Source organism: Cheilinus undulatus, linkage group 20 (genome assembly GCF_018320785.1).
Source record: "Cheilinus undulatus linkage group 20, ASM1832078v1, whole genome shotgun sequence".
In the NCBI taxonomy this organism is placed as follows: Eukaryota; Metazoa; Chordata; class Actinopteri; order Labriformes; family Labridae; genus Cheilinus; species Cheilinus undulatus.
The window spans coordinates 22,729,043-22,749,390 of record NC_054884.1 but is presented as its reverse complement, the minus strand read 5'-3'; the positions used below and the strand labels follow the sequence as shown (position 1 = coordinate 22,749,390).

The 20,348-nt window shown below is 37.3% G+C and overlaps 2 protein-coding genes across 7 annotated transcripts in view; both read right to left on the bottom strand.

The window, feature by feature from the left end:
* Positions 1 to 14,640, bottom strand: part of LOC121528327 (MAGUK p55 subfamily member 3-like) — a 30,308-nt gene extending 15,668 nt beyond the window's left edge. For 5 of the 6 annotated variants that reach the window (XM_041815726.1, XM_041815728.1, XM_041815727.1 and 2 more), the window contains exons 1-3: positions 14,398 to 14,640; positions 1,716 to 1,874; positions 1,048 to 1,166 (exon numbers count right to left, since the gene is read on the bottom strand). In XM_041815726.1, coding sequence (XP_041671660.1) covers positions 1,048 to 1,166; positions 1,716 to 1,740 — 144 coding nt within the window. In that variant the 5' untranslated portion in view covers positions 1,741 to 1,874; positions 14,398 to 14,640. Of the gene's footprint in view, positions 1 to 1,047; positions 1,167 to 1,715; positions 1,875 to 14,397 lie in introns of those variants that run through there. The other variant, XM_041815731.1, reaches the window with a different exon arrangement.
* Positions 14,641 to 16,709: 2,069 nt separating this feature from the next.
* The window catches only part of lrp2b (low density lipoprotein receptor-related protein 2b), a 54,156-nt gene continuing 50,517 nt past the window's right edge, over positions 16,710 to 20,348 (bottom strand). The window contains exons 77-81 of the mRNA XM_041815855.1: positions 20,136 to 20,267; positions 18,088 to 18,177; positions 17,812 to 17,895; positions 17,633 to 17,689; positions 16,710 to 17,010 (exon numbers count right to left, since the gene is read on the bottom strand). Coding sequence (XP_041671789.1) covers positions 16,972 to 17,010; positions 17,633 to 17,689; positions 17,812 to 17,895; positions 18,088 to 18,177; positions 20,136 to 20,267 — 402 coding nt within the window. The 3' untranslated portion in view covers positions 16,710 to 16,971. The remainder of the gene's footprint in view (positions 17,011 to 17,632; positions 17,690 to 17,811; positions 17,896 to 18,087; positions 18,178 to 20,135; positions 20,268 to 20,348) is intronic.

Here is a 20,348-nt window from a genome sequence, read left to right as displayed (position 1 = left end):
ACCTATTTAAAGGATTAAACTAGGGCTGTCAGTATCAACACGTGATTAGCATTGACATAAAAGTCCATAATTAGTGCAATGTTTAGCTTTAAATCATATTAATTAATCATATGCTTTATTGTCCCTTTCAGTTCACTTTGGTTAAGCAATCACCTTTTAGCCACAATAGTTAAAAAAAAAAGTCCAATGATGCTCCTAAATTTCTTATTTTGATTAGAAAACAATATTATCCATTTCACTTTTTACTTTTATTTCCTTTTATTCCATAACAAGTTCTTTTTTTCCTGTGGTAGCAGATATTACTACCTCAGTTTTCATGATTTTGAAGCTTAATTGCACTGCTGATTTTGTTTCATTAAATTTGACCCAGTGGGTTATAACACAGCAGCCTGTCAAACAACAAACCCCAAATAAAGATTTTTTTAATCACTTTACAGGGACTTAAAAAGAACCTCTTCAACATCGGACTGCATATCTGAATGGAAATCAGGCCTACAAACACACTCATGATTATGTGCAATATATAAGCACACTTGCACTTTAGCACTACACCACTTTATCGTCTGCCTTATGCACTAAAACTGCAATGGTCACTTTATTCCTGGTCTGTCTTCAGTAAAGGTCATGCAGCAACCTACTGTATCGTTATATTAGGGTCTTTGTATTTCATTGTTCTGTCTATGTTGTCTGGTCTCTTGGTGTTGTCTGATTTTTATGTAGATTTTTTAATATACTCTTTGCTGTATATACCATCAACCTGCCAGGGACTACAGATGGAAATTAGCCATAAACAGCTTCACTCAGAAAACTACATTTACTGGACATCTACTCTAAGAGGTGCATATTATACCTTTAAAAACAGTTTTCTATTTTCTGTTAGGTTTGCCAAAGAAGGCCTGATAATACTGTTACGTTTATGTCCATTTTTTTTTGAAACTGTAATTCAACTAACGTTAGATACACATTTCAGATGATGCTTTTATTATTTTGCACCAGTGGCCTCTCTAGTCTATAATAGTCCCCTCTGCTCAGGCCTATCCACCGTACCTTCATGAGGTAGCCCAGGCTTTTCTCACTGAAAACATCTTTGAGGAAGACCAGGTCCTCTTTATGGTTGGCATCAGGGTGGAGCTGAGAGGTGAGCAGGGCCAGAGTCTCATGCAGCCCTATGAATCGCCCAAAAAAATAATCAATTTTTTAAAATCTCTGCAATAATTACTCAGTCAAATGCCTATTTTCTATCATGAACAATCACAACAATTAAAAAGTTTACTTTGTAATATTTCTTAACAATTATCTTCACTATAATAGCAATGGTAGAATTGACATTTGTGTTTACTATTCAAAGTTTGAAACATTTTTCTTCATAAAAGGAAGCTCAAATGTAATCTTGATTTCCTTTTTATAGCTAAACTTCATCTTAATTTAATTCTCAAACATCAACCTTTGTTAATCATTATTGCTGTATCTCTAAAACAGGTAAGAGTGAATCTATCATTTATTCAACATTGTCTGGTCTAATTTTGCACCATTATTCTCATAAAGCCTGATCAGCCTAAAATCTGAGACACCTTTGTTTTTATCTGATTCTTTTAGCCCTAGAATGTACAAGCCATGTGGTGCATCTTATCAATAAAGTCCATGAATTATTCATAAGCACATAAAAAGCCCCCAGAGAGCATGTAGCTGGATGTTTGTAGCATGTTTGGCTGTACCTGTGCTTGCTGACACGATGGGCATGGCTTCAATGATTCACAGAGGCAGGAGGGTGCAGACAGGGGGAGACAGGGAGGGAGGGGAAACAGAGGCGATGAATTCCCTCAGCTGGGGTCTGTCTGTTTCTCTAGCGTAGCCGAGAGGAGAAATCTCAGTCTCTGTTGGGATGAAAGACAAAAACCATCTGAGATGTGCACTTTTGAGGAGCATAAACCAGAGCCTGATAGAAGACTATCCATTGTTACATTAAATCCTAAACCCTAAACTAGCATTTATGAGACAAAACACTATGAACTATGACTGTAAAACAGGACAATTTTATCAAAAACCCTAACTGACATCTTGCTCTTATTTTCTCTTTCCTACGTTTTGCCCCTTCATGGTCATATTTGCCCCTACTGAGATTTAAACATTGCTAGTTGCCAAAGAAATGTGTCATTGGGGAAGACAAAACTGATTGACTGCAGGGTGGCATTGTGCCACAAAGGCAATCAGACTAAACAACAGCATTACAAGCAGACCTTCATTGCTGTTGACAAGTGTTCATAAAGCCCAGGTTGGAGCCGTTTTTCAAATGTAATACATTCATTTGTGGTTTTAGTGGCTGAATAGAGACGAAAGAAAGCTTTTAAAGTGGCTCTAAAAAGAGCTGATACATGCTATAATTGAGGATCTACCATATACTACTGCTGCTTCACATCAGCAGCGAGCGCATGGATGTTTGTGACTTCATAGGAAACATTTTCCTCCATATCAGATCATAAATCACCTGTGGTCATGTTTTCATTTAGAGTTTAGCATTAAATTTCATCTTCTTTTGCTTATAGGGTTGTCAAATCTTCAATACCACTATTTAAAGTGAATATCTGCTATGTTAATGACAATAGTATAAAAAAGAACCAAAACTTTGAAAAAATTTATCAGTTTCATGAGACAGCTGTATAGAGGAGTAATGAATCATCAATTACTGCAAGAAAACTCAGACACAGCATCTAAATTGCTTAAAAACACCAGGGAACAGTCCCTTACTGAAACAACACACGTTTTTGTGCATTTAGTCCAGTGTGTAGGAGTGTGCATTCATTTTTGATCATTGAAATCAAGACATCACCCAATTTTAGGTGCCTAGGACTTCTATTTTTTTCCAGGGTATCAAACTCGGACAGATATTGTTTGATTTGTACCTATAAACTTTAAAATCCTGCTATCATGAAACCTTGCAAATGTAACAACTCCCCACGAACGTGATAAACCACAAACATAATACAAATCAGCTGTTTTTAACATAATAATCCCACAAACATTAATATCCCACAAATGTAGTAACAGTTGCCTACTGCAAACGTAATAACATTCTTTGTAAATGTTAAAATTTCCATTTTCATGTAATGTGAACATGAAAACTAAATGTTTGTGGTCATTGTTTGTTGTTCAAGTCAACCTAATCTCAAGTCAAGTGAAAAAATGTAACCATGGCAATTTATTTTTTCGCAAAAAAAAAAAAAAAAAAAGAAGTAGTCTTTTCAGAGACATTTTTGGCTCATTTTAATCCACTCTGCAAAGACTCGTGGCTCTCAAATGTTTTAAGAGTCCAGAAAAAACTTCCTGTTTCATGGCGAGCAACAAAACCCAGCCACAAATACATTTCTTGATGTGACTTGAGTTTAAGCAGACTTGAACCCTGGCTGCTATAAAAATGCAACAACAATGGCCACGACTCTCATTTTTCATGTTAACATTCAATTTGAGGGACGTTCATACAATTTTGCGAGACAGGATTTTGAATCTAATAAATCCCTGCAGATTTTCAGCTAAGCTAAATCTAATTTTACTAGGGCTGAAAAGATTCTTTAAATTATTCGGGTGATTTGATTCAAAAAATTCCTCGAGGCAAATTATCTGCCTCGAGGCTTCACTTAAATCAGTCCTGTGCCCATATACGCTCATGCTGTAAACTTGGACATCACGCCATGTGTCGCACGGCGTGCTGTGTTTCGCACGGACGGATATTTATGTGGCACAATACACTTGTTTTCGCTGTTACTATAACGTAGCATGCATGGTTTGAGGCATGAAAATCACAAGGGAAGAGAAGTTGATGCAGTGATGTTTACAGGCACACGTCCTGTGTTATGCAGCCAGTGCCTGAGGCTTCATGGAAAATATGGCACTATGTCTGCACCAGTGAGCCTACGCAGATCTCTGAGTTTACGCGCTGCCTGCATGACACACTGGTGTGAGACGATGCTTAGTTTGTGTCTGCAGACTTCAGGGCATTTCATAAACTCTGATTGACCCGACAGTTTTACAGAACACCGTCAGGATCGCGATTCAAGTCCTGTTTTGGTGCTTCCCCCCTCTGTCTCTCTCTCTTCCGCATGCGCACATTAAATATCTAATTATAAATCATTTAAATCTGACTCACTGACGTGTTAATTACAGCTTATTTTTCAAAACGTTTCAGCATCCTTAATAATTTGATAAGACATATTTTGATAATAAATTGACACCAATTAAATAGAAACACTCTTGCCAAAACAGTGACTGAGACTAAATAGGTTAAAGTTCATCATCATACATTCAGGATTCAACAGGTCACAGATGCAGCTTTATCATTTAAAATGTGGTCCCCATGTCAGTGGATGGTTTAAAAGTGAACACCCTTTGAAAAATAGACCATATTCCTGTAATCAAAGGTTCACCCTTCAGACATCATCAGACCGCTGTGTGAATGATGGAGCTTTATTCCTGCCAGAATGTGAAATATTATATTCATGTATAAACTAGAGGATGTTAAAATGATTAAATGTCCCTTTACTTTAATGAAAAATTTGAGAATAGAAATAAACTACAGTAGAAGAAATAAAGTGTTAGCACCAAAAATTTCCAGAGAGAGGATCCCTAAAAGCCCAAATATGGCATAATCTAATGTAATTACTGAACTTCCTGTCCTTGTAACTTTAATAAATGTAAATTGCCATCAGAACTTCACTGTACTTTGTAAAATATATTTTATTTAGAGAATATGTTAATACCAATTTTTAATATAGAAGTAGTTCATTTAAGGGGCCTAGCTTCTTTTCTTATTTGTCTAGTACTACTTCTCTTAAAAAAGAAAAAGTGATTGGTAAAAAAAAAATTGCAATATTTCTTTTTAGAGTATTCGATTAACCGCCAGAAGAATCGATAGAGTACTTGATTACAAAATGAATCGATTACCGCAGCCCATAAATTGTTCCTGTTATAATGTGAATCTCTATGTGAAACATTTTAACAGATAGCTGCAAGACAAGCTGCCTGAAGAAAGTTTTATGTTTCAACATTTTGCACAGCAAATATCCAATGATAGATGTTAACGTCAAAAGAAAGCAGGATTATTTATTTTTCATGGGAAAAAATAAGCAAAAAGGAGGAACAACAAATGTCACAAACCCAAGTTTCTCGCTTGAGTTTTAATTCCTTTCAGCTGGAATAAAAATAGCCTAAATGATGTTAATTTTCCCAAACTAAAGATCAAGACTTATGAAGAAACATTTTCATGTAGACATTATTTCAGAAATACAGTAACCAGCTTAAACATTCAGGATTTTAAAAGATGCATGCCAGCCTTTAGCCACTTATTTTTCTGCCTTTGAAGAAAAGTAGTGTCCTCTAGCCACTATAAAATCTAAAGGGGAATTATCAGAAAAGTTTGGACCAAACTAACTAAAACTTCATTTGTTTCTTCTGTTGGCCGTCACTCAATCCCCCTTCATTGAGAAAACTAGTTTCAAACACCAAAGCTGACAGTTCTGTGGAGGAAAATCCTCTCCCTTCATTCAGCCCTCCTCCCTGCACACTTGGCCCGGGTTCCTGACCTTCTTTCTCTCCGGCTCTTCCTCCCCTCTAGCCGACTATCTCTAATTACAAGAGGCCGAGAAGAGCTTAAAGCTTGCATCTCTCTGTTTTTTTCCCCTCTCTCTCTCTCACTCACTGAGTCTGTCGTGTAAATACTTAAGGTTCCCATCGGCCATATGGCGGTATTATCTAGCCTCCTTGATTTAAGACACCAGCGCTCGCGGCTGTGTGCATCACCGAGGATTTCAATGAATACAATGAAGCAGATTAGAAAGAACTGGTAGATTAGAAGAGAAACTGAATAGAACAAATTCAGTGGAGGCTGTACTGAAAAGCATTGGGTTTTCCTTTCCAGTATGGATTGATAGGAAAAGCATGCTTTAAACTGCAGTAAAAAAAAATGAGGATGGACAGAGAAAGTGTGTCATATTAACTAACTTATGCAATACCATGTAAGGTTCTTCTTACTTGTGTGAGGATTTGCAGCCTCATTTCATTAAAAAAGGAATCCCTTTGAGGGTTTTAGCCACATCTAAGTTGTTGTAGGGATGGCATTAGCTGTAAAAATATTGTATGGATTGACATTTGGTTCAGACACATGTCACATAAAGAATAAACTGTGATAATCCCAAAGATCCTCTGACATGTCACTTCATCACTAAATATGAAAGGCTGGAAACTCAAGTTACCCCCCATGTTCAATTTCAACTAATGTTTCTCCATCTGAAAAAGGATATAAGTGTATAAAAATATGAGAAAGAATCAATTATCACATAAACTTTCTTGTTTAGTGAAGGTAGGATCTTTGGTTTCAGTTTTTAATTTGTAAATATAATTCTTACCAATTTTTGTGAAATTCATTAACATATTTATTTAAGTATCCTTCAAAAAGTACCAAAAATGTCTTTAAATATTCCCCAAATGTTTGAGTGAAACATCATCATAAAGCCTGCACATTCAAAAAAAAAAAGCTTAAAATTGCCATGTAAATTTCTACATGTTCCCCAAAATTTCACAGCAAATCCCCCCTAAAATTTCTTATCAAAATCCCCCCCAAAATCATAAACATATTCTTCTAGATTCCATGAACTGATGGAATATTCTCAACATATTCCCTGAAATATTCATGAAAATGCTTGAACATTCAAAAGGACAACCCCTCTTAATTGGCCAGAATGGTCACATAAATTTCCCAAATTCACATGAAAACGCCCCCCACCCCCACCCCCCCCCCAAAAATCAAAGCAAATTTTTCCACAAAACTTCCAATGAAACAAACAAATTCCCTATCATTTCCATAAAATTCCTAAATAATTTCATGGAAATTCCTCCCAACATGTAAAGCAACTTACTTGAACTTAAATGGATGCTGTGGATAATTATCCTCAAACATAGGTACATGCAGGGTCTTAGGCGGTTTAAATCTTCTTAGATAGCTTTTGTTAGTCTGAAACTTCTGCTACACCCAAAAAACTAAAAATATGATTATCTTAAGAAAGAATATTGAACCCACGAATGCTGCATTGTCTTCGGTTGACAGAGAGAAACAGAGAGAAAAGCACATTTCCTGACAACAATATTGACAGTTTTAGATATTAGGGACATCTGCCTCTGTGGTGACATTGGGTGTGATACTAAATACAGCCGCAGACTTCGCTTCATCACAGGTGAGAGGTATCAGACTCACCATCCTGACATGTATTGCTCTTTAAGCAGGCCAACTTTGAATGAATGAAGAAAGAAGCACAATAATATAATTTTTACAGGGCACTTATTGGTGAACTGCATCCTTACTTAACTACTCTCCTGTCCTTCATCATGTCAAGCAAAGCCCTAAAACTTTAAAAATATCAAGGTTTAGGACTGAACAGCAAAAGCTACTTTAGCATGACCCAATATATAGTGTGGAAAAGTTTTCAAACCACAGCAAAGCTGCTTTCTCTTGTAGCTTGAAGATTTTACAGAGCTAGTGTCTGAACTGCTAAAGGTAAGTAGATGCAACCATTTTACATGTGAAAACATTGAAAATTACTTTGATTGGAAGTAGGAAGTGTTTATTAATTTGCATGTAATTTATATTCGTCCTGTTTTTACTTGTACTGCTGGGCCACACTGGAAAATGACCTTGATCTCAGTGGGTTCTCCCAGCTACGAAAAAGTACAATTCTTTTTAAATACAAACAATATACATCCTAAATTAACTAAAAAGGTCAAAAATAAGCAAAGAAGGCTTAATGAAGGATTGTACATAGGTACATAATTTGAGGACTCAGGCTACAGTCGGTATAAGCACCGAGGCATCACATGAACAAAAACCTAAAAGTTCTGGAGTTAATAAGAGGGATCTGAAACCATTAAAGTGCTTGTTTGAGCTAACATGGATGGATGGTAAGTAGGTAGGTATTCCACTGACTAAAACCCAAGCATGTTTAGAAAAGATTATTTCTTTCTGCAAGAGATTACTGGCAAGTTAAAATAGCCTCAACTCTGTCTTTATGTTATAGTTTAAGGACATTTTCCTTCTCTTTCCTCAGCTATTTTTACAGAATTTACATACTTTAAAATGGAATCATTTATTATTCAATGTCTCCGTTGGGTCTTCTTTAACCACCTCAAATGACTCTCAGTGACATAGAACTCCAGAGAGTTGGTCAAGAAGAATTAACACACAAAGTGTCCGCTAATCTCTTGATCTTATTTTCTGCTACACCTCCTGAAAGCTCTCTAGAGTTGAAATATATCTCATGATTCTCTGTAGTGACTCTATGAGCCGCTCAACTCCAACTGCTACTATCACATATCCTTGTCCTTACAATAGCTCCATGTACGCGGACGGCCCAGGTCTCTCCCCCACTCCCCTCATTGTTTCCAATTCTATCCACTATCCTCCTCTATCAAATAAAGGCACCAAAATGCCCAAAATAAACTTAATAAATAAATAAATAAAAGTTTGTGCTGTTTCTGGCTCTGTCAACTGTTTAAATTGTAATAAAAAAATATTTGAGCTACTTTTGAGTCCCGAAAGTAGCGGCACATTCATGCAAAAAACTAGAAAAGCCTACAGATAAATGGCTGCAGACATGGACGTCTGTCTGAAGTCTGGACAAGTGTTGGCAGGCAGCGCTTGTGTATGGTCTGTTTTCTCAAAGCTGTCCGGTTTGATTAAGTACAGTCCGTCATGGGTTGGCACAGTAAACCATGATCTTGCTGGTATTTCCACTAAGGCTGAACAATTTGTGGAAGTAATCTAATTGCAATTTTTTTACCCCAATATTGTGATTGTGGTTTAATGTGTAATTATTTTTAGGTTCCTAAGTTGATTTGTCATTTAACTAACACAGGAAAGAATACATTTTGTATCATATCCAGGGCAATAGATAAATTAAACAACAGGTAAACAGTTTTGAAAATCGTATGGCAAATTTGATATCAATTGCTCTATTGAAGCGGATGGTCATTTTTTGTTACTCTCATTCTATTCAAAAAACATACATGAATACAATAGTTTTAATTTTTGTAAAATATCAAAACAATGTGTTGAGCATAAAATCTCTGCTGCCAAAAAAAAAAAAAAAATCAAACTGATCAAACTGGTGTTTTGTCAAATTTCAGGTTAAAGAAATATTGCACTGTCTGTGATTTGAATATTGCAGCATGCCATATTGTGCTTTAATCTAATTTGTGATTAATTGCCCAGCCCTAATTTCCACAGCCAAAGTCTGTCCAGCCTCATTCTATGCTATAGGACAGCGGTTTTCAACTGGTGGGACGGGAACCAAAGGTAGGTCACCGAGCTGTTAACAGTGGGTCGGGAATGTGTGCCTGGAAAAAAACATGGAGACAATAGTCTATGAAGTGCTGGAGCACTCACTAGACATATATCCATACATTTGATTTGCTGTTTTAGACAGTGTTGGGGGTAACGCGTTACAAAGCAATCCATTAGAGTACTCAGATTACTTTTTTGGAGTAACGTAACGCATTATTTTTACAGTTCAAGTAATCCCGTTATTAGTTACATTTTCATAAAAGTTATCCATTACTGAAAGAAAAATTCCAAATTTCCTCTCTCTTCTGTGGCTGCAAAAAGAGAGAAAGAAAAAAAGAAGCTCCTTGAAGCATCTGCTCTGTTTGTCCTTCTTTCTTCCTGTAGTCACGTTGGCACGTGCCAGCAGAAGGTAAACATTCTGTGCCATTACGCGCGCATTGTTAGCTTGTTGAACCAGCGAGATTACAGAGAGGACAGCAGGTAACTGTGGAATTATCCCCATTACGATGGATTTTTGGATGACAGGGACAAGAACAGCATCCTGATGAAACATAAGTTTAAAAGCTTCTTTTGCTTTCATTTAATCAGCTGTTCCAATTACGCGCTGTTATTACGCACAGAACTTGGGTGATTCTGTGTTCCTCTGCTCAGCTTGTCTGATTGTGAGCATGTTCAAGAGCTGTAAAGGTTTTCCTGTCTGTTAGTGGTGTTCTCAGGCTGCAGAGATACAGATTATGGGCTTTAAATTACGCTGTACGTTGGCATTACAGTCTGCACATTTAAATGCAGACATGCGGTCGTTATCTGTCGTTTTTACAACTGCAGAGTGGAACGAGTGGCTAAAGGGTTTTAATATTTAGTAACGCAAAAGTACTCTTTAATGCGTTAGTTTTAGAAGTAGGTAACGCAGTAACGTAACAAATTACTTTTCTCAGTATGTAACACAGTAATCTAACAAGTTAGTTTCAAAAGTAACACTACCCAACACTGGTTTTATATAATAATGGCTACGTTTCAATGTTTTCTCAACATCTTAACTCTTTTATTTCTTTAAATAACAAAGCTGCATTTCCCATGAAAATGAAGTAATTCCTCAAGATCTCTAGAAAGTTGGCAAAACAAAATTGCATCATCATTGGGAAATGAGGTTCCACCAGGTAAATCAGCTAACCTGTGGGAAAAATCATGTTTTTGTTAAGTGTAGGGATCATAGCTAATGCATGTAAACATTTTCTGAAGATAAATGCAGCGTACAGGTCCACCTCAAGTTGTAACCTAGCTTCCTCTCTATTCTCTCTGATTCCTAACCAGTGCTCTCCCACCCCCATCTGACTTCACGTGACTACAGACAACCTATACTGCATCTACTTTTACCATTATAACTGGAGCTGCAGCCATAAATCTGTTATTGTTGTTGTTGATCTCTATCTGTCTCTCTGCATCTCTTTGATTGATTGATTGGCTTGTAAAAGTCTGCAGCTTCTTGCCTTAATGCAATGCATGTTTTATATTCAGAGCATGTCTCTTCTTCATGGCTTTGATGCTTTTTATCACAGAGCATTAAGATTTATGACTGACAGTGCAGTCCATGTTTCTTACATTTCGTATGTTCATTTTTAGAGATATTTCAATAACACTTTTCTTTCCTCCAATGCTGCACTGAACAAAAAACCCTTAGAAGGCTGAAAAGAGATGTTTTTAACATCATTTAAATGCATTATATTAATTACAAATAGTATTTTGCCAACATTCAACCAGTACTTGATTGGTGCTTAAAATTGGTACTGAGAAAGGAAAAACTGGTTTCTAAAATTTTTGGAAAAACACTGATAACTTTAGCCAACATTTAAGTCTCTTAGAGTTGGTGTTGCTATTTTTGATGGATTTATTCCTGTCCTTCACATGTGCCTTATGAAATAGATGTAGTTTTTTTAAGCTGCAATTCTTTTTATTAATAATAATAATAATAATAATAACGATTATAACATCACCGAATGTATCAAAACTTCTGATATTTTTTGACCAATCAGTTAGAAAAATTAAAGTTCAGACTGTGGATTGTACAAAACATGCAACAAATCAAACAGACAGGACAAAGCAAGACATAGATATATTGGTTCAAATGTGGTTCCAGGCACACGTGAAAAGGCCTTTTAAGTCCTGACCCACCATTGGTTTAAACATGTGCTATCAATAAGAATCAAAATACTAAACTTTCGACAATAATGTCAGGAGAAATAATTCGTTTTTGTCCTGATGGAATTGGTCCGTCGTGCCTCCCTGGTCCCTCTGTCTTCTTAAAACTCTAGTCAGCGATGGACTTTATTGTACTGACATTATGTTCATAGATTGACCTTATGTTACTGTCCTCTACACTCACACAAACACGCACAAACGCCACCTGTTAGCCAGACTCATTTGTTGTTGGGCGGGTCCTGAGGGGAAGACAGAGAGGGGCGAGGTCGCCGACACGCTGCTGTACCATCTGCCCAGCACTCTGTGTGTTCGCGGCTGTTTGAGTGTAGTCCACCCACCACCTACGACGCCCTCCACATGGCTGATCTGACATCTCTGGATATGACAGATTTCATTCCAATATCTGCTCTGAGGAAAAAAAAAACTTCCCTGCTGTACATTTTGCAAGGGTATTAGGATAATCTATTACAACTCGACAAAAGGCTTAATGATGTGTTTCTCATTTCAAAATTAGATACCTCTGCTCTCTAAACTGAGCAAAAACTGAGGTACTACAGACCTGCAAGCAGAATTATTAGTCTGTAAGATGTCAAAAAATTCCAAAGGCACTCTGTCTTCACTCCTCGTCACTCCACTTAAAAGCCTCTGCTTCCAAAAACAAAGGTCACTATATGATGAGGGAGATCATAGTCCAGTAGCAGAATAAAACAACTTATCAGTATGTTTCCCTACTTTTTTCTCAATAAAACTATTTAGAACAAAACTTTTGCTTTGATAAACAGCTTACTGTTTAAGCTTTGGTATCACAGTTATTATGTAGGATATAAAAGACAGGACTTTTATTTAAAGCTCCTCTTGAATGCTCTGGTTCAGATTTTAATTTTCCCAGAAAAAATGCTGGAAATAAAATTACAAAAAGAAGACACAGTGCAGATGAGGTCAGCAGCCAGACAGCTTTTAAGAGGCTTATAAGGAGAACATCACTTCTGAACACCTTCAACACGCCCACTCGGAGACACAGCAGCAGGATAAAGAATCGGTTCTAGTGTCTGGAGATTGAATTTACCTCTGCTTCTGTTCCTCTACATCCTGTTGATGTGTCTTTTTTTTGGGCTACAATTTCAAAATCTTAACAGGGCTTTTTTTTCTTGTGGCTGAAATAAACCTACATTTTGAACAACATCCTCCTACCAGTCAATTTACCTGGTTGAATTCAGTTAAACATCATAATTTCAACCAAAACATGGCAGAGAGATTACCCAAAAAAGTGTCTAAGCTCGGGCTGCAACAATTAGCCGCCATAATTGTTTATGTCGACTATAAAAATTAGTCGACGTAGAAATTCAAGCGTCGATGCATCGTATTTTTGTTTTTGATATTGGTAAAATCAAATACCGGCCGGTAAAAACTCATCTTTGCAGTTCACTACAGGAAGTGGGGGCTACTTCTACGCTCTCTGAGTGTCTCTTCTCAGCAGCTGGAAACATCGCCTCACAGAAGAGAGCCAGCCTCACACCAGAACATGTTGACATGCTCACGTTCCTGCACTGCAATTTAAAGAAATTTAAATCTATTGTTCAGTCACTTGGGCTGGAAGTTTGATTTCTTTACATTAAGCTTTATTTGTGCTTTTGGACTTTAGATGGGCTATTTGCTTTATTTATTTTTATGGACACACCAGTCACTTTAAAGAAAGCCATCCTTTAGTTATTTGTAACCTGCAAGGCAGGTGAACTGCTACTATTTAAATTACTATTTAGGTAAAATGGGGATCCAAAACAGTATGCCAAATAACCGTGATCAAACGACTAATCGGGGAAATAATCGATAGATTAGTCGACATAAAAAATAATCATTAGTTGCAGCCCTAGTCTAGGATAGAGCTGGGAGATATGGACCAGAAATCATACCGACACTTTTATCTGTGTGACAATACATGAGTAGCCTATATGTTCTTTATGTTTTTTCTGTAAAATAATGAAAACAAGGTCTATTTAAAGATAAATTCACATGGGCCAAATGGAAAATGTTATCGACCACTTTGCTGAACAGCCAGCTGCACAATTCCAACATGTACATGAAAAGATGCATTAAAATGTACTTTAGATAAAGCAAAATGAACAAATTGATACTATTACTGAGCATTAATATTACAAATAGAGGCTGGCTTTCTTCTAAGCACTAGGCCTGACAACATAAACATACACTATATCAATTTAAACCATACTGTTTGACCCTATATCTCGCTTGAAAATATATCCACGTTTCACAACTAAGTGAAAACTAAGTGTCCCATACTGCCCAGCCTGAACTTCAATTCATCCTTGTGATTGGGTTTTATGCCATTGTTGCCCATTTTTTTTCTTTGGTTGTTTACTAAATCCACCTCTGTCATAAACACTGACCTTCCCTTTAGCCCTGCCTCTCCTGAAAGCCAATGATAGGCACATAAAATAGAAAAAGTAAAAACCCCCTTCCCTTGCCTGAAGCTAACACCCACTGGGCCATGTCTGACAGCTTCCTCGTTCTTAAAGCTTTAATAAAGGAGGTAGAGAGGACATCTTTAATCATTTTAATAGACCATGAAGATGAATTACCTCAAACCTTATTGTCCTGCATGAGCTGGTAGTTAATAATAGTCAAAGTAACATACCTGTCATATAAACACGGTTTACTCAAACCTCCTTTTGAAGAAAACCTCACCACACAAATTGCACTTCGCTGTATAAAGAATAATTCACAATTTCTCAGTTAACATTAACTGATAGTGTCCCTGTTGGTATCACTACTTTGCAAGAAACAAGCAGAAATTAACATTGGTGAGGCGCTAGCTAGAGTTCAATCAGTACACGTGCAACAACAAAAAAAAGCATCCTCACCTTGTTTGGGGCTCCCCTCAGCCTCCGCGTGCGTGTTTCTCTCCTGTTGTCTGTCCCTCTCTGAACCCCACCGACGCCGCTCCTGTTTCAACACGACTGTTCCTCCCCCCCTTTGTGTTTTCTCTCCCTCCTTCCTCTTGTTTGTATTTTTCCTCGCCTTCAGCTGTCGGTGCACACGCTGAGGTCTTTCGTTCATCAGCTCCTTTCAGTTTATCGCTGCACGAGCCTCCCCTTCCCCCTCTGTCTGTCTGTCAGTCAGTCAGGCTGCTCTCGCGCTCGCTCTCTCTCTCTCCCCCTCTCTGTGCTGAGTTTAGGTGCTCTCCGTAATTTTCAACGTCAACAAATTACATGAAAATGACGAGGAAACAAGGATGGTTGCTTCCCACTGTCAGATTTTAATTTAAAACCGATACAATAAAGATCAGAAAAATGTGTGTATGACAAGAATGGGCCAGCAAACTACGAAGTAATTTTCAATTTTCAATTTCAATTTACATTTTACAAGACAGGAAACACTTTTACACAAGCTGAGACAAATTTACAAGAACACTTTTACACGCTTTGAAAGAAAATGATAAACAACTTTCTCATTTTGAAAAAGTGTTTGAAATTTTATGTCAGGTTTTGGTATGGTTGCTCCAGACTTTGTAATTTTGTTTAAGGTTTTGTAAAAGTATTTAAGACTTTGTAATTCTTAAATAAATTTTTTAAATTTGTTTTAAGTTTTGTTAAAGTGTCAGACTTCATAACTTTTGTATAGGACTTTTTACATTTGCATCAAGATTTGTTACTTGTGGTTTACACTTTGTCATTTTGTATTGGACTTTTTGTACAATCATTTAGCAAAATTTTAGTTTGTTAGTTCATTTTCAAAAATGTTTTGCTAATGTATATTTGTTTTATGAAAAGTAAAAATGTTTAGATTAATGTAAATTTGGTTCAAGCTTTGTAAAAGTGTTCAAGCCTTTTAATTTGGTATTGCACTTCTAGGCCACCTTAGGAAACAGCCATAAATCACATAATCAAATATGCTTTGTCCTAATTAACACTTAAATGTTATTTTCAGGGCTGTCAGCATGATTTATCAGCCCTTTTTTTGTATCCTTGTCTGTAACAGAAATTATTTGTAAAACATATGAGCTGTTAGCACACTGTTCAAGTTATTGTTTACTGTATTTGTACTGTTCCAAATGGTTAGAGAAAAGGAACTAATACTGTAATAATGGCTTGGATTTTATAGCAATGTTTATAAAAACCAAAAGACACTTGAATTAAAAAAAGGGTGGATAGGAGATTGGGGTTGGAGACCTATTGATACTCAGACAGGTCATGGCCTACTCTCATTTCTTAGTTATTTGTGGTCTTTATGTGGATCACCAGAGGACTGCTAAGATCTTTCCATTTTCATTCTTTTTACATAATTGATACTATAGATATATTTGGAACATTTAACATCTAAATCTCCATTCGTAACAATCTATCGTAACAGTTAAGTCTCATATTCTTCATAAAATCCCAACAAATTATTGGAAAAATAAAAACTTCTTGGCCATTCAGCAGTATATACTTGCATCATCAGATCTATCATGGAGTTTCTCTGATTTCCAACAGCTCATGAAGGCAGCACAGTGTGCACACATGCTGCAAGCTGCATGCCTCTTTTGGGTCCGCCCCTCTTAAATCTGAGCATTTCTATTCACCCATCCCTCCATGGCTGAGAGTCTCCCAGTGAGAGGGTTCAGTACATGTTCTGGCTGATGCTCAGAAAAGCCCCGTGGGGACAAGAGTGATGAAAACTGACTATGAATCATCACTGACCACAGAAATATATCACCCTCTTAGAATTTCTCCCTATTGTGTTTTCACTCTTCATCATTCCTTTATGTTTATTTTTCCTCTTTTCCCCTGTCTCTTTGCTTTCCTTGTTGGCTGCTGCAGCACACTCAGAGACCTTGATTGGCTCAGACATTTGTGATAAGAGGAGAGAAGTGGAGCTGTTGAACTATGATCACGGACTCAATTTGTGTCTTTCTGTGTGATTAAATGGATAGCGACAAAGCATTTCATCTCAGCTCAGTGGGTCAGATACAGTAGCTGTGGGACCAGGGTCTGTGTGTGTGATAAAAGGAGTGGATGAAAGCAGTGGGAGCCTTGTTGTAATAACAGATCCCCCTGAGATTTGTTCACAAGGAAGATGCAAGAGAGTGATTATGTTCAGTAGTTTAAAAGGCCTGGATCTGAAATTATGTGACATCTCATACTGTCTGCAGTCAAATCAGAACACTTCTGACAGAAAGATGACAATGGCAGTTTTAATATTCAACTTTCTTACATTAAAACATTACATTAAATACACATCATCATAAACACAGCATTTACATGTTTCTTTTCACTTTATTCTGTCATTGATCGAGTCTTATATTAATTACATTAAATTACGTTTTTTAAAATTAGCAGAAAAAGCCACATTCAAATTAAAATTTAGCTAGTAAGAAGCACAAATACGTTCTTTTACAAACATTTTTTGCTCAGTCATTAAATGACAAGTTTTCAGTCTCTGATGAGGAGTTTGCATCAAATGTCAGAGTCCGAAGTGGGTGGAAATGTGTTCTCCTGTTGGAAAAATACAGAATTTTCTTAGAAATTTCAGCAATGTGGCATTATTTCTGTCCTACCAAGACTTGCTCCTGTTATGCGCATAAGTTTAAAGCTCTTGCTTTTGGTTTGTGTCGATAAAATACCTGCAGCTTTCTTATACCAGGTAAGCGTGTCACTTACTGTGAATATATGCAGCTGTTTTGTCATAGCTCATTAAAATAGTCTGTCCAACCTACCTACCCTGTGGCAGTGGAAATAAAGAATGGCAATGTAGAAATAGCCAATCCAGCCGTCAAATAGCTAAATAATCTTGTTTGCTTTTGTGGGTCATAAAGAGATATTAGAAATAATTTAATTCTATTTGATATCCAGTTAAAAACTCCCTATAAGAGCTTTAATATGTAGCTTATATAGTCATGTTGCATAATTCACAAGACAAGGTCCAAATAGCCACCACAATGTTGCTTAAAGGGTTGTAAAATGAAAGTAAAACGCATGCAGAAGCTCTGAAGAATTTTACAGCCCTGCATGTAAAATCAATAACCAGCTAGTCCAGTTACATCCAGATTAATTAATGGAGTGTCTGCTGCCTGTGTACCTTCCAAACACTTTCAGAGTTTTGTCATTACTGACTCACCGTGTATATCGGGTTTTTGAAAGACACCAAACCATCATCCACAATGGGTTCAAACAGCTGGAGAAAAAAAGGACTAATTAGAATTTTGCAAACATTCAGAGCAAGTTAATTACTGATTTTTCACCAAACCCGCAGATAACATTGTGTTGTAAAACTCTGACATGCATCTCCATGACTACCTGCACACTTGAAGCAGCTGGCTGTGCAGCAGCGACGTTGACATCCTCCGAGTCTGAGCTGTATGCTGGGTTCTCAAAAGCCTCCTGTAAAAACAACAAGGAAAAGAAAAAGCTCATTTAAATTACGATACAGACTATAATAATCATTATTTTGTGACGTTGTGCATTCTCTACTTTATATTCAGTGCAATTTGAAAGTGAGAATGAATCTCTTCAGTTATTGGGTGTAAAAATATTTGATTTTAAATGTGAATGGTTGATGAATGTTAAACTGACTTTAGATGCAGCAGCAGGTTCTGTTGAACTTCTGGTGGGTGCATCCATGACTTCAACTCCTTCCACAGAGAGGGGGTCGGCAATGAACTCCTGAGGAAGAAGGCACAGGGTCACAAATAGGACTTAATCTATACAAGCTATCAACAGTTTACATGTAACCTTACACATGGCAGGCTCTGTGATTAATTTAAGCTCCTGTGCACAGTTTCTTAAAGTGCTTTTTATGGATATTTACATTGCTATAGTTGATCTAAAGTTTCATCACGTGACCACCAGTATCACCTACTCCAAATTTGCTGACACTGACCAATCAAATCTTGCGTCTAAAGAAAATGGTGGTATCATAAATAAACCTCAATGCAAAGATTGACTTAAAAAAAGGATAACTCCTCAAACACAAGTGACCACCAGAGGTAACTTGGTGGGCTTCACAGACATCATAGGCTGAGAGCTCAACTGCCATACCAATAGCTGGTTGCTGCTCATCTTGCTTCTTCAGTACTGCAGCCAGCGTTCCTGGAAATCTGAATGTCTTTGTCCTGACGAATGTTTCCAATTTCTTTGTTAATCTTTTCTTTAAGAATGAATGAACCAATCAGTGTCATTTGAGTTGAATAAGCAGTAGCTCCTGGCAGGTTTTTGCTAGACTTCAAGCCAGTAAAGATGGCTACTGGTGAAGCGATTAGCTCAGATGTAGCTATAGCAATTTTAACAGAACTGGACCCCTTTTCTTTATTAGAAGAAGGGCAAAGAACCATGCTGGAAGCTTTTCTTGGTAGTAAAGATGTTTCTGTTCTTCTCTTGATTTTGATTTTGAGTTTGATTCACTGACTGACCTCCACATCTGAGTCCATGGTTCTCTGCCAGTAAATGGTGGATTGCTCCCTCCAGGAGGGGAAGGAGTCCTTGCCTCAAGTGAAGGAGTTCAAGTATTTCAGGGTCTTGTTCAGGAGTGAGGGTAGAATGGACCTTGAGATTGACAGGTGGATTGGTCCAGTATTGGCAGTACTGCCAACCAAACTGTTGCGGTGAAGAGGCAAACCTTACAATCTATCAGTCAATATTTTTGTTCCATTGCTCACCAACGGTCATGAACTATAGGTAGTGACTGAAAGAATAAGATCGCGAATTCAATTGATCAAAACAAGATGATCTGGAAAATGTCGTGGGGAGAGAGATGTCTAGGCTTCGTGGCCACGGATAAGTGGAAGAAAATAGATGGATGGAAGGATCCAGTGACTGGTTCCACTGATAGTGAACGACTGCCTAACTAACAGTTGCCTGTTGAGCTCACAGTTTGTAGTTCACTCTTCTGGGCTGCACATGCCCAATACGTCACGTCCTGTTGCTCTGATTGTGATGGACAGAGGTTTGTCCAGTGTCCTCAAAGATTTCTTTGAAAGGTTCTGTCTTTGGTAAACACTGATTATGGGCTCGTCCAGAAAAATATCGGACATGTTTCAGCTTCCAGCAGAAGAAATTACAGAGCAAGTCCCTCAACTGTAACAGAAATGCATCCAGTTTATGTTTGTAATCATGCTCTACTTAAAGAACATGTCAGTTTATCAAAGGCATTTTAAATTTTTTTGTGAAGCTGTGCCTTAGTTTCAGTGATATTTTTACAGATTTGTTCATGGCCATCATCAAAGAGCACTGTCTTTTTTTAAATACTACTAATTTTAAAAAGCCCTGTGAGTTGTGTGCAGTATTGTTCGTAGTTTAATATGGTATGTGCTCCCTTGCTTACATATGCTTTGTTGTTTGTTTATATTATATTGTACTTATTATAGCATTTTGAAGGTTCCCAATCTCTATGTATAATAAACCAAAGGTGTTTCTCTTTCAAACACAATACCTCCACCAAGTTTCTATGTATAAGTTCAGACTTTCTGCAGAGTAAATCAAGTATCTCTTCTTCATAATGGGGCCTGTGGTTTACACTCTGAAGCTGTTGCCATGCAGTCTGTATATGCAGCCAGCTACCAGCAACAGGAGGTAGAGTTGAATCAATGAAGTCAACAGGCAAGCAGTGCTTTCTATGTATTGACCTTGGGTGTTCCATCAGGAGACGAGGTGTTTGTCACCACGCTTTTAGCTGCAGGTGTTTTTCCAGCTTCATACGCTGGATTCTCAAAACTCTTCCCCTCTGTGTCCACCATCGACACAGACATAGAGGGAACCTGAAGACAGAGAAGTAAAAAATCAAAACAGCTCTTTGGTTATCAGAATGAATGGCAGTCAATGACATGTCTTATGTTTGG